The sequence below is a fragment of the Gadus macrocephalus genome, chromosome 4 (assembly GCF_031168955.1).
Source record: "Gadus macrocephalus chromosome 4, ASM3116895v1".
NCBI classification, from domain to species: domain Eukaryota; kingdom Metazoa; phylum Chordata; class Actinopteri; order Gadiformes; family Gadidae; genus Gadus; species Gadus macrocephalus.
In genome coordinates, this window is record NC_082385.1 from 7,267,353 (window position 1) to 7,280,447 (window position 13,095).

Below are 13,095 nucleotides of genomic sequence, written 5' to 3' on the forward strand. Positions count from 1 at the left end.
AATCACCTCCCCTAACACTAGTCTTTCCCCCGGGCACAGCAACCCCACACACAGGGCACTAACACAAACAACGTACGGTATGATTATGTTAGTCATACATCAAGATTTTTACTCCCTATTGCCCTTAAACGCAAGTAATTGCATTTGAAAATACGATAAAAATAATAATAATAATAATAATAATAGGGATCTGTATAGTTTTGGCCGATCCCCTTTGATCGAACATTCAACGTTTTGAATTCTTATTCCGTCACGTCAACACTAAATATCAACAACAAAGTCAGTTATTAATGTGTGTGTTTTTTTATATTTTAAAGTTGTTGTTTTTTTTACATCGTACCGAAGGGTTGCTCAAGGCTTTATATATCTGACGTCAGCACTATGCTCCGCCCCCGAGTGTCAACCCACGCAATATCCCGGAAGTTCGGCACAGGGGCGCATGCGAGAAGTTTTGTTTGGCTTGTCGGTGGTTCCCTCATTTCTTGTAACTTGAGTTGTTGCTGAGATTCACCGTGAGCCAATTACAAGGCCTGAGAAGAAACGTGGACGACGTTGAATTACCTTAGCCGAGTATCTACATTCAACTGTACTGGCAGTTCGTTTTCTCATAGAACTCAACTCGTTAATAGAACATGACAGAACAATCAAATCTGTTACTGCGTAAACAACTCGGAGGTAAGTTAGCCTGCTCGGCTTTAGTTTAAAGGTTCGCCTGCGGATCAGATGAGCAGCCTGCCACAGTGACTTACAGATTTTCATTTTGTATGATGTCTGGTCTTGGGTTAGCGAATTGTAGCTTAATCCAAGTAGCAACATTTGTGTCACGTAATGCTAGCCATGAGGCGGCGTCTGATAATCGCATGTCAAAACGTCCATTATGTCACACATGGCATGTGTGTGTGTCTGTATTTGACCCGGTGTATGTTCGGGCGATTTCACCATTGGCTCAAAATAGTCGTGATCCTTTTCGGCCCTATAACACAGCATCCAGGTTACTTCAATTCTCATAACGTCATGACATATAGGTTATGTCATATAGGTGACAATAAGAATAACATGGCTATTCTCATATGAATTTGCACTGTGCTATTGTTCCAGAGCTAAACAAGAATCCAGTGGAAGGCTTTTCTGCAGGTCTCATCGATGACGATGACATATACCAGTGGGAGGTCGTTGTTATCGGACCACAAGATACCCTGTTGTGAGTTGAATACTATGACCGAGTCGATCAGTTGCATTCACTTTCTTCCATATCATCTAACTCACAACCAACCCTTTCTTACTTGCAGCGAGGGCGGTTTCTTCAAGGCTCACTTGATATTTCCCAAAGATTATCCTTTGAGACCGCCGAAGATGAAGTTCATAACAGAAGTATGGCATCCTAATGGTAAGGATAAATGATCAACATATAGTTGTTAGTTGATGTACCGGTAACAAGCATTATTTCCATTTATCATAAACATTTATGTATAAGTACATTGGTACATATTAGTGTTTATTAGATACATCAAAGCCAACAAGCGTCATAGAAAACTATATATACGTTACACACAAGTTATTTCTTCGAGGTAATGGGGCCTGACCTAGCCATGACTTTATGGGTCAGCTGCTGGGTGTCAGAGAGGCCTACAGTATTCCCATGTAGAAATGTCTTAGGTATTCCGATGTATAGTATCCCCAGGTCTTCCCATGTAGAGAATAGCCTTAACTATTCCCATGTAGAGAATAGCCCTAGCTATTCCCATGTAGAGAATAGCCTTAACTATTCCCATAAAGAGAATAGCCCTAGCTATTCCCATAAAGAGAATAGCCCTAGCCATTCCCATAAAGAGAATAGCCCTAGCTATTCCCATAAAGAGAAAAGCCCTATCCCTAGCTATTCCCATAAAGAGAATAGCCCTAGCCCTAGCTATTCCCATAAAGAGAAAAGCCCTAGCCCTAGCTATTCCCATAAAGAGAATAGCCCTAGCTATTCCCATAAAGAGAATAGCCCTAGCTATTCCCATGTAGAGAATAGCCCTATCTATTTAGGCAAGGCCAGGCAACTTTATTTATATAGCACTTTTCATACACAAGGCAGACACAAAGTGCTTCACATATAAACATTGTCATACAATAAAATAATAGATATAAGTAAAAGAAAACGTATGGGAAGAAATGGGTTTAATAGAAAGTTAAAAAGGCATTTTAGTATTAAGATAGAAAAATAAAGGCAAAGTTAAAAAAGCTTTTTAGAAAGTGTAATGTATTCAAGATTAAGCAGAAAGCTAAAGCAAACATAAAAGTCTTCAGTCTTGTTTTAAAGGTGCTCAGAGTTGGGGCAAGTCTTAAATCCTCAGGGAGTTTATTCCAGCTATTTGTTGCATAGTAACTAAATCCTGCTTTCCCATGTTTCGTGTTTATAATTAACAGATTTGTCTCAGAGGATCTTAGTGTTCTAGAAGGCTTATGTAGTGGAAGCATATCAGTTAAATATTTTGGGCCTATACCATGTAGGGATTTATGGGTTAGCAACATGATTTTAAAATCAATTCTCTGACCTACAGGAAGCCAATGTAACGATTTCAGAATTGGTGTAATATGTTCAAATTTTTTGGTCTTTGTTAGAACTCTAGCAGCAGCATTCTGAACAAGCTGAAGCTTCCTCAGAGTTTGTTTTTGGAGACCTGTAAGGAGACCATTGCAGTAATCAAGCTTACTAGTGATAAAGGCATGTACAAGTTTTTGTAAGTCTTCGGTGGAGCCCTCTAAGTCTTGCTACAGTTTTAAGGTGATAATATGCAGATTTTGTAACTAATTTGATATGACTGTCAATGTAAATCTGAATCCAAGATAACCCATACATTTCTGGCTTTGATTGAGTTTTTCAGGGACAGAGTGAAGTTGAGTGGTTACAAGCCTTTCCGTTTTAGAACCAAATACAATTATCTCTGTTTTGTCCTCATTTAGTTGAAGGAAATTTCGGCACATCCATTCTTTTACTTGCTCAATGCACTGGCACAGCAGATCTATGGGCCGATAGTCATTTGGTGATAGCGATATATAGATTTGCGTGTCATCAGCATAGCAATGATGGTCAATATTGTTATTTTGCATGATTTGCCCTAGTTGGAGCATGTAGATGTTGAATAAAGAGGGTCCTAAGATCAAACCTTGTGGGACTCCACATGTCACGTTGGTTGATTCTGATACAAAGTCGCCAATGGAAACCAAGTAGTTTCTATTTTGTAGGTAGGACCTGAACCATTTTATGACTGTGCCTCAAAGCCCCACCCAGGAGTTTTCTAACCTATAGTATTGTATGGTCTGCAGTGTCGAATGCAGCACTGAGGTCAAGTAGCATTAGTATTGAGGTTTTGCCAGAGTCTGTGTTAAGACGGATGTCGTTTACAACTTTAATAAGGGCGGTCTCAATGCTGGGCAGGGGTCGAAATCCTGATTGGAAGGTGTCATAGCAACCAGTTGATGCCAGGAAGTGATTAAGTTGCTGGAGGACAACTTTCTCAATGATTTTACTTATGAAGGGTAGATTCGATATTGGTCTAGTTGTTAATAATAGAGGCATCTAGGCTCTGCTTTCTTAAAAGGGGTTTAATGACTGCAGTTCTCAAAGCTTTTGGGAAATTGCCTGACTGGAGAGAGTTGTTAACTATCTGCAATATGTCTACTGCGAGGCAGTCGAAAGCATTCTTAAAGAGGTTGGTAGGTAAAGTATCAAGGCAACAGGTGGATGGCTTTAGTTGTGTCACAGTTTCCACAAGAGTTTGAGAGTGTATAACATTAAAGCATGCCATCCTTGCCACGTTACTTTTGCCTGAACAGGGTGGTAGTCCAACATTTTTGTTTGAAGTGGAGATATTGATGGCGCGTCTGATGCCTTCAATTTTATCAATATAAAAAGCTGCAAACTCATTGCATTTCTGCGTGGAATGGAGATCGGAGGAATTTGTGTTGGGGGGGGGGGGGTTGGTCAGTCAGTCTGTCAACAGTTGCAAATAGGGTTTTTGCATTATTAGTGTTGGTTTTAATGATATTGGAGAAAAATGTTTCTCTAGCACTTTTTAAGTCTAAATTGTAGGCACGGAGGCTCTCTTTATAGATATCATGGTGAAGTTTTGTTTCACGCCAGATGCGTTCAACCTTCCTGCATTCTTTTTTCTGTGCTGTTACAGAAGCAGCTTTTCTCCAGGGTGCCTTTTTGCTTTCCAGAAATCGTTTTAACCTTATAAGGTGCAATGACATCTATGACTTTCAAAATTTTCAAATTAAAGTTTTCTACAAGATCATCAGCAGAACATGGGTTGAGAGGTGGTAGCACCGCTCTGACCCATTTACCTGGAGAGAATAGCTTTAGCTATTCACATGGAAAGAATAGCTTTAGAGAATAGTCTTGGGTATTCCCATGGAGAGAATAGTCTTGGGTATTCCCATGGAGAGAATAGTCTTGGGTATTCCCATGGAGAGAATAGTCTTGGGTATTCCAATGTGATATCTTTTGCGACCCTGGAAAAATACCAGAACATGTTCATTAGGCCTAAAAAAAAAAATTGTTTGGTTCCGGTTTCCGACCGACCCTGTCAATTTATGTGCGACCCAAATTATTTTATGAGCTTTATAAAAAAAAAAAAATGATTTTTTTGATGCAAACTATAATTACGTTTTGGTACAGCACCTCTTCATTCTGTACAAGGATGAGCGAATTTTCTCGTTTTTAAATTAAAACAACCTACCTATCATTCGCTGCCGCTGGAAAAAATAAAATAAAAAAATAAAATAAATTCCCTACCTACCCATGACCTCAACTGACAACCAACAGGAACCAAACTTTTTTTTTTTTTAGGCCTTAGGCTCCTTGCTCATATAGCTTTAGCTGTTACCCTATAGGAGTAACCATAGGTGTTCCAATGTAGGGCTAACCCTAGGAGGTCCCCTGTAGGGCTAACCCTAGGAGGTCCCCTGTAGGGCTAACCCTAGGTGTTCCAATGGAGATAGTGGCGGTTCTAGACACATTTTACTAGGGGGGCCAAGGAGGGGCCAGTGTTTAACCAAAGGGGCACAAATTAGTTTAAATTAGTTCATCATTAGTGTGAGGAACTACAGTAACACGGTTATGTGCAAGAACAAGTAATTCACGAAATGAAATCGTTTTGCTTAGCTTCGACTCTTGCCACAGGAGAAATCGGGTCTCCTTTCTCCGAGAGTAGTCGCTGAGCTCTCATTTACCGAGCAGCAGCAGCAGCACGTTGTTTGGGTGCGCCGCTCTAATTGACCTATGCAGAACGATGCGTCGCATTGGTTCGTAAAATCATAATTGTTTTATTTGGTCAGCACGAGGGGGCCACAAGGGGGGGGGGGCAGGGACATGTCTACAGGGGCACTGGCCCGCAAAGGCCCCTGTGTAGAACCGCCATTGAATGGAGGGCTAACCCTAGGCGTGATGTAGGAATATCCCTTAAATAAATCGATTTGTCATATTTTCTTGATGCGTTAAGAGTAGGGAAAATATGCTCAACAGTGCAATAATGTATAAACACAGGTGACTAAAATGCAAAACAAAATCTTGCATTAGGTTTTATAGCAGGCTGTTTACCGATCCTTTACTGACCATGTAACATAAGAAAATGACGCCCAATCATCTTCCACTGACAAGAAACTGATACCTATAGCCCAGTTAAACATTTAACCAATTGCTAGCTAATGTTGAACTAGAAGGGCGATCCTGACCCACGACCCACGTATCACAACGTCTCACACATGTATTCCTAACAACTTTTCTAGGGGGAACTCAATCACTAATTGATTCCAAATCCTCCCCCTCACTTTATATTTTTCCAACAGTGGCCAAGAATGGCGACGTGTGCATCTCTATCCTGCATGAGCCCGGAGAGGACAAATATGGCTACGAGAAGCCAGAGGAGCGCTGGCTGCCCATTCACACTGTGGAGACCATCATGATCAGCGTCATCTCCATGTTGGCGGACCCCAATGGAGACTCTCCTGCCAATGTGGATGCAGCTGTAAGCAACATCACCGGTCAAGCTCATGGATACTAGTGGAAGTAGGAACTCTTCTTTAGCGGAAGGCTTTGGACGTCTACCAGTCAGCCAGACGGTGGCATGAAATAGTTGCTCAAACTAGCTGAACCATCGTTCATCCATAATATTCATATTTAAATATGATTAATTCATATTTTTGTCACATTACACGACATCGCCCTAAAAGGCCATTCACAGCAGTGGGAATATATGAACGTTTTTAAATGGTTTAAGTGGTCCATGAAACTGTATAAAATAGTTGCCACTCGTCCAGGATTCCAAAGTGTTGCCTACAGAAGGGTTACAATGCTGTTGCTGCTATAAGCAACCGTTACAGTATATTTTATGAGTCTGATGCTGCTATATGAACAGCTGTTACTTCATGTTGTGATCTCTGTGATAACATTTGCAGAAAGAGTGGCGGGAAGACCCGAACGGAGAGTTCAAGAAGAAGGTAGCGCGCTGTGTGAGGAAAAGCCAGGAGATGGCTTTTGACTAGAAAATCTGACCCGAGAAGAAGGTAGGCACACCTAAATCCATGCTCAATGCTGAATTACACTTAAGGGCCTAATCTTACCCCCAGCTTTGAGGTTGATGAACCAATCAAAATCCAATGTATGTTTGACATCACAAGCGGGCGTGTCCACCTAGATGTACAATGGCTAGTTCAGAACAGAGGTCGTTTCAGAAGCTGGCATTGTACCAGCTTGCAGTGATTTTGCTGGCCTTGATGTGGCACAATTGCATCGTCTGGAGTTGTTGAGACCATTCATTGAAAGACGCAACACAAAATTCAAGGACTGTATTTTATCTGTAAATCCAGTAAACGCTGTGATATTTGCGTTTGATGCACAATTCCCTTTAAAATAAGTATCGTAGCCTAGTTTTGGTATGCAGCAAACAAGTCCCTTTCACTCTTGTGGTCCATTATCCGCCACTTATAAATAACCAGGTAGATACTTCAATGCGTGACGAAACCACACTCCGCGATTAGACGAAGGTCATCCCTTAAGCTCAACCCACCAGTTCACACCGCTTCAGCATTCGTTAATTAAGGACACTATAAATGTATGCAAAAGTGATGAATCAAAATGACGTATCTTGAAGTGTGACACAATAGGTGAAAAGGAAATACTTTACTTCCATCATTAATGGATGTAAAATGTGTTTTGTATTTTCAGGATGGATCTGACTGATGAATTGCACTAGGGGTTGCACTTAAAAGTCAACGTAACACCCCCTCGCAGTTCTTCTGAACGGATGAATGAACGATTGCCTGCACACTAAAATAACACGCAAGGATGTCTACTTTTGAAAGCTGTGAAAACTCAAGTACCATCGTGGTGGTAAACACATTTATTTAGATATTTTAGGTCTTTCTTTTTTCCATTTGCCAGTATGATATCCATTGTATAAGAAATTGGTGTGTGAATGACGGATTTAATATTAACCTCTATTGTCAAATCGGTTTGTGTTGCGCTTTCTTGACACTATTTTATTCCCCACATTTCCTAGGCTTACAATATGGAACTGTCTTGGCAATAACTTCCACATTACACACTTAAAAGTAAAAAAAAAAGCAAAAGCTCCTTTTGTGCAGTGTTAATTGAAGTGTGCGTGTGTGTGTGCGTGTGTGAGAGAGAGAAAGAACTTGGGTTTGTTAGTATTCAACATATTTTCAATTTGCATTTCACTCAAGCTTTGTTATCAAACGGAATTGGATTTGACCGTTGAGCCTCTGCTAAAACGAAGGCCCCTACAGTCCTTGCAGTGACAGGAGTTATTCAAAATATGGTTTGCCGTGAACCAGACCACAGGCAGAACTGATTAAATAAGGTACAACTTGACATTCCGTTGGATTGTTAAGATGATAGTCACATGACTGTCTTCTCAGAAAGAGGTCAACTGGGTATTCTGACGCTGTAGTGGCGATATGACTGGATTTCGACAGTTGTTCATTATGTATTAAATCAACGAGGCTCATTCATTGTAACATTGTCATTAGCATTGAAGAAAAAACTATCCTTTAATTGCTTCCTCCTTCTATGACCTGTGCAAATGCTGTTACGTTGTATCAACTGCATTGGGCGACACAATTAAGTAATATAACTACTAATACGAATTATTTGCTCAAACTTTTAAAATTAACAATAATACAACATTCTGGAACCGAATATAACATTGTTTTTATCATTTCATGTTATGCAAGTCTGCTGGGGGGGGGGGGGGGGGGGGGGGGAAGGAAGGGGAACTCCAAATTGATTAAGCACAGATTTGCTAGACATTTTGCTATGAGACTTTCTAAACTATTTATTTAGATACATGAAATGCATGATTGTTTGGGTATTTTGTTTTCAGTCTGCCATGCTGAGCCATTGTTGATGCAATCCTGATGTGTGTTAACATTTCAGAAGTTTAGAATCTGTTTTTCCCCACAATCCCCGCAATTCCACCTTGCTGAGGGGTTCCTTCTCATGAGGGGCATACATGTCCACATGCTGCCTTACTTTGACTCCCTGCAAGTGGGGTCTAAAATACATTCTCATCTATAAGCCTCTGTGGCAGTTCTGAGAAGGCACCAAACTCATGACCATCACACACAAATGTCACCTGTAACATTCACATAATATATCTATACATATCGATATATATATTATTTGATGTATACGAAAGAATCCCCCCAAATCCATGAAACAATTTGCCCACATGTCTTGTGTTTTCATTTCAGACCCCGCATGAATGATGAGATAACTTGAATTTAGTTACATTTGTATCAGAAGACTTATCCTAACTTAAGTCTGAAATACTTGATCGTGACTAACAATCCACGAGCAAAAAGCAAATGAGCTCAAGCATATTTTTGTGTAATATAAATATTTGAAAACTATCCCAAGGTGTGTGTGTTCCTTTGATAACCCTAACGAACGTGTGCGTACTGCTTGTGTCAAAGGCGACGTCCCAAGCCCTACATTAATATCATTACATTATGTGTAAATATGAAAAAATTACACCTTGCATCCATGACTTGAATGGAAAAGCTATAGTCAATTGATTCACTTTGATTAATTTATTTTGTCCTGGGTGAATGGCAGTCTAATTATAAGCACTTTGGACAGATATCCTTCACTCTGAGGAGGTGGTCAAGTGTTGGTCCGTGATTGCTATAGGCTATACAGGTATAACGTAGCATTCAGTGAGGGGGTGACTGAAAATATTAATTGAAGGTACATTAACAAGCATTTAAAGTGGAGAAATACTTTAAAGTACATTGACAAGTGTTACATATACTGTGCTGCAATCTAAGACGTTAGTTTCATCCAACATGTGCATTCAATGCATTTCAATATCCTGAATATCAATATTCTGATGTTTAACCAGCATTGAACTACCTTGTCCCATTTTGTGAGTACTTTACTTGGTATCCACTTTGACTTATTACACTGTACTTAATGGTACTGATGTCATGGTGGTGCTGAATTGCACAACTGATTTTATGCACAAGCTGTTTGAGTGAAGGTTTATGTTTGCAATGGAATAACATTGATTTATTTGAGCGTGTTTCAATTGTGAAAATAAGCAATAAATCTGGATATGAGAAGATTTGTGATTTAACGTTCGTATTCTCATGTCTCATTTTCTAATCTGGGCCTTTAAACCCCTTGTTTTAATGTGCTGACTATTATTTCCCCCACCAATGGACACAATATCCACCTGGGTGATGTCCCACTTTATTAAGCACGCACACACCTAATATAAAATTCACAACCCAATACTTTCAGATTTATATGATTGCTTTATTTCATTAAGCACCAGCTCAATATGATTAACAACCAGATGAGTGAAGGTATATTTCTGGACTGCATTAAGTACAAAATCCTCATGTCCGAACGTAAGTATTCAAAATAAAGAAAAAGTAATCAATTTTTGCACAAGTAATAAGACACAGGTTGAGGTCATTTACTGGCCAGGAGCAGACAGACTTTTGTTCATGAACTGCCTCTTGACAAAGCACACCCACCACTGGAAACACAAAACACAATTGTTATGCCAGCGCAGACATTTACAAATAGAACATATCTTTTCTCAAAACGTAAATACCAAATTACAGATGAAATTTGAGAGCACAATTTCTCACCTTGCTTGGCTTGTCTGTCGCGGAATCAAACACACGGTCACATAACCTCAAGCCAGTCTCCTGGCGAAGCTGCTGGAGGTAGGATCTCATCGTCTCTGGAAGGGAAACAGACAATGGGTTCACGGGCAGAGAAGAGTAGATTGCGTCATAACTTAACAAGCCATATTTTTGCATAGGATAATTGTGTATTCAGACAGCTTTTTCGTATTTCGATAAAAGATATGTTTTAGAAATAACTAGGGTAAAACATTTTTATTAATTTGTAAAGAATATTGTGGGCTATGATCATTCTAAATCATTACTCCCCTCAAAATAAGCCCTTGCTCATTTGAATTAAAAAGGATTTCGGATGGATGCTTTGTAATGTCTCCCTCTATTCTCTAATTGTAAATCAAACACTTAATTATATTTATGCTTTTGCCACAGCAACAGTTAGCTAAAATGAATAGAACAATGCACCATTTTTTTTCTAATGGAGTAATTCCTTATTTAGTTCAAGTACTTAATGAAGTACAAATTAATAATAATAGCTTCTGGGAAATAAATGACTAATTTATATGGTCCTTTGATGAAAAGTTCCTTACCGTCCTCCTGTTTGTTAGCTGGCTTGGCGTACATGGCGTTCAGAGGGAAGCCAGGCTCTCCGGGAATGGGGAAGGCGGTAATGCCCAGGGTGTACATCTCCTTCTCCCCCTGGCCCTTGGAGCTACACTGTAGACACAAGAGTACACGATTAGATCCTTAAAGTCCCACCGATGATTTTTTCTGAAACCAAGATGTGGTGTTGACAGACTATGGGGAGAAACTTTTAGATCGTGGCAGGAATTTGAAATCAATACACAGGATTTGTTCATTACAGGATTTGTTCATTTCAGTATTAACGTTAACAGAAGGCTTTTTTTTTTTATTTTCCAGATCATTGTTACTCCTTTACAATCTGCCCTTAGGTGCTTTCACAACTATAGTTTGGTATAAAGCAACAACGACTTTAATAAAAAATAACCAAATTTCCACCATTTGGTCACTAAGTAATTAGATAAAGACAGTGTTTCTGTGAGTGACCACAAGCAGTTACTTTATATAGTCTGACATTATTTTGATGTGTGTTTATTATTTCCAGTTTCGGCCAGTTGTAAATTCAACCCACAATACACTATTTTTTGGTTTACTTTCTATAGTTCGGTCGGATCGCGTTCACACCTGATGCCAACTGAATGGGAGAACACTTGGAAGACCCCCGTTTTCAAGCAGACTAGAGTTTGTTTGTTTGCTTGGTCCCCCCCCCCCCCCCCAAGTTTGAATAAGCGTTCTCCCAACCCTAAATTAACCCTGCTAAGAAAGGGAATCACTTCAGTTTGATGATAAAGGACCAAACCGCTAAGGTGTGCAAACACACCCTATCTTAAGTTAATGTTGTTCTTATTATTTACCTTCTGTAGCTTCTTTAGGCATTCAGAAATGTACAGTGTGACATAGATGAGTGTCCTGTCGGCCTCATTCTGAAAGACAAGAGTACAACGGAAAACATTCATATGAATATATGAATATGAGCATGTGAAATATGCAGTAGGTTGCGATCTTTTCAGGGTCTTAAATTAAATAGGATGGGGTGCGCCGTGTGGGAGCCAAGAGGGGACTGAATAGTTGAGGGCAGCAGAAAGACAAGCTGTGGCATGTGGAAGAACATAACATGCGCAGGCCTCGAGCAAAACAGGAACAGGCAGAGAGAGGTCTGCTGCTAGATGTTAAAAAAAAAATGTACCTCAACTTGTGTGCAGCTACAAATATCTATAAGTCATCCAGAACGATGGAGTAAGCAATAATCGTTTACTGACCTTAATTTCGTAGTTCTTAAAGAAGACGTTGGCTTTGAAGTAGTAGATGGCCTCATCAATTATGTCGGTATCTTTGGCTGGAAAAAACAATACAGGTTGATACCGCTATAAAACCAAGAATGTAATGCCATTGGACTACCTTGAATTTGCTTTTAACAAAAAAAGACCCCTCTGATTCAAATGGGACACATGAGTATGCCATATCACATACGTAAGTTTTGCATCATTGGTTTGCAACTAACCATATAAGGAAGCAGAAATGCAACAAGGAAAAACATGACGTAACAGGCGCATTCAAAATATCCTCAATAACACTGTACCAATCAAGTCAGTGGATGAAGAAAATACTGAAAGCTAGAAAGAGTAATGCAAGACCTACTCTCTTTTGCAGCTGGTCCTTTGAACTGGGTTTTTAAGGGAAGCAAAGCCATGTTCCCCACCAGTTTGATGTCACCGTCCAACAAACCTGAATGATACGCCTGGAATGAAATGAGTTTCATTTAATTGTAATGCATGTAATTGTCAGACGAAACATTATTGTAAACGGGTATTAACCCGTTTCAGTAACAATGTTGTGGCATCAACGACAGCAAGAAAAAACACAGACGCGTATCCGCTAATAATTAACACAATTGATGACAGCTATTTGTTCCCCCTCTTTGACTTGTTTAACGAAAATAATTTAAGGTTACACGGCGATGTGCTGTCAAACTTGCTAGTTCTAGTTTCATCATTTTTGGTTGCTAGCAAGCTAGCAAGCTAGCTGGGCTAGCAAGCTTGTCATCTCAAATCAAATCAACACTTTATCACCACAGGTCTTTTCTTTTTATCGGCACAATGATCATCTTCGATCTATGAAATGGAAAATATAGCATTGACCTTGTCATCGTTACTTACCGGCATCTTGACAAATATCAATCGTTCTGCTCGGCGAAAGAAAATCGACAGCGATGCAAGACGCTGCTTCCGCCTATCCCACCCTACGGCTTTACAGGAAGTAGACTCGTGTAGAGAACAAGAAAGACCACAAGAGGGCGATGATGCGCAAGTGACGATGAATGGCAAATTATTCTTAAAATAAAATAAAATC

At 39.7% G+C, this 13,095-nt stretch overlaps 2 protein-coding genes across 2 annotated transcripts; one reads left to right on the top strand and one right to left on the bottom strand.

Annotated features, from left to right (window-relative positions):
* Positions 1 to 395: 395 nt before the first annotated feature.
* Positions 396 to 8,922, top strand: ube2g1b (ubiquitin-conjugating enzyme E2G 1b (UBC7 homolog, yeast)). The gene is made up of 6 exons (XM_060049779.1): positions 396 to 675; positions 1,099 to 1,201; positions 1,290 to 1,387; positions 5,839 to 6,017; positions 6,448 to 6,555; positions 7,217 to 8,922. The coding sequence occupies exons 1-5, from the start codon at positions 633 to 635 to the stop codon at positions 6,532 to 6,534; spliced, it is 510 nt and encodes a 169-aa protein (XP_059905762.1). The 5' UTR covers positions 396 to 632; the 3' UTR covers positions 6,535 to 6,555; positions 7,217 to 8,922.
* An 886-nt stretch (positions 8,923 to 9,808) lies between these two features.
* Positions 9,809 to 13,054, bottom strand: arpc3 (actin related protein 2/3 complex, subunit 3). Its single transcript, XM_060049778.1, has 7 exons — positions 12,903 to 13,054; positions 12,385 to 12,484; positions 12,006 to 12,082; positions 11,601 to 11,669; positions 10,755 to 10,881; positions 10,171 to 10,265; positions 9,809 to 10,055 (listed from the first exon to the last, which is right to left on the bottom strand). Exons 1-7 carry the CDS (start codon positions 12,906 to 12,908, stop codon positions 9,993 to 9,995), a joined length of 537 nt encoding a protein of 178 aa, XP_059905761.1. The 5' UTR covers positions 12,909 to 13,054; the 3' UTR covers positions 9,809 to 9,992.
* Between the last annotated feature and the right edge of the window lie 41 nt (positions 13,055 to 13,095).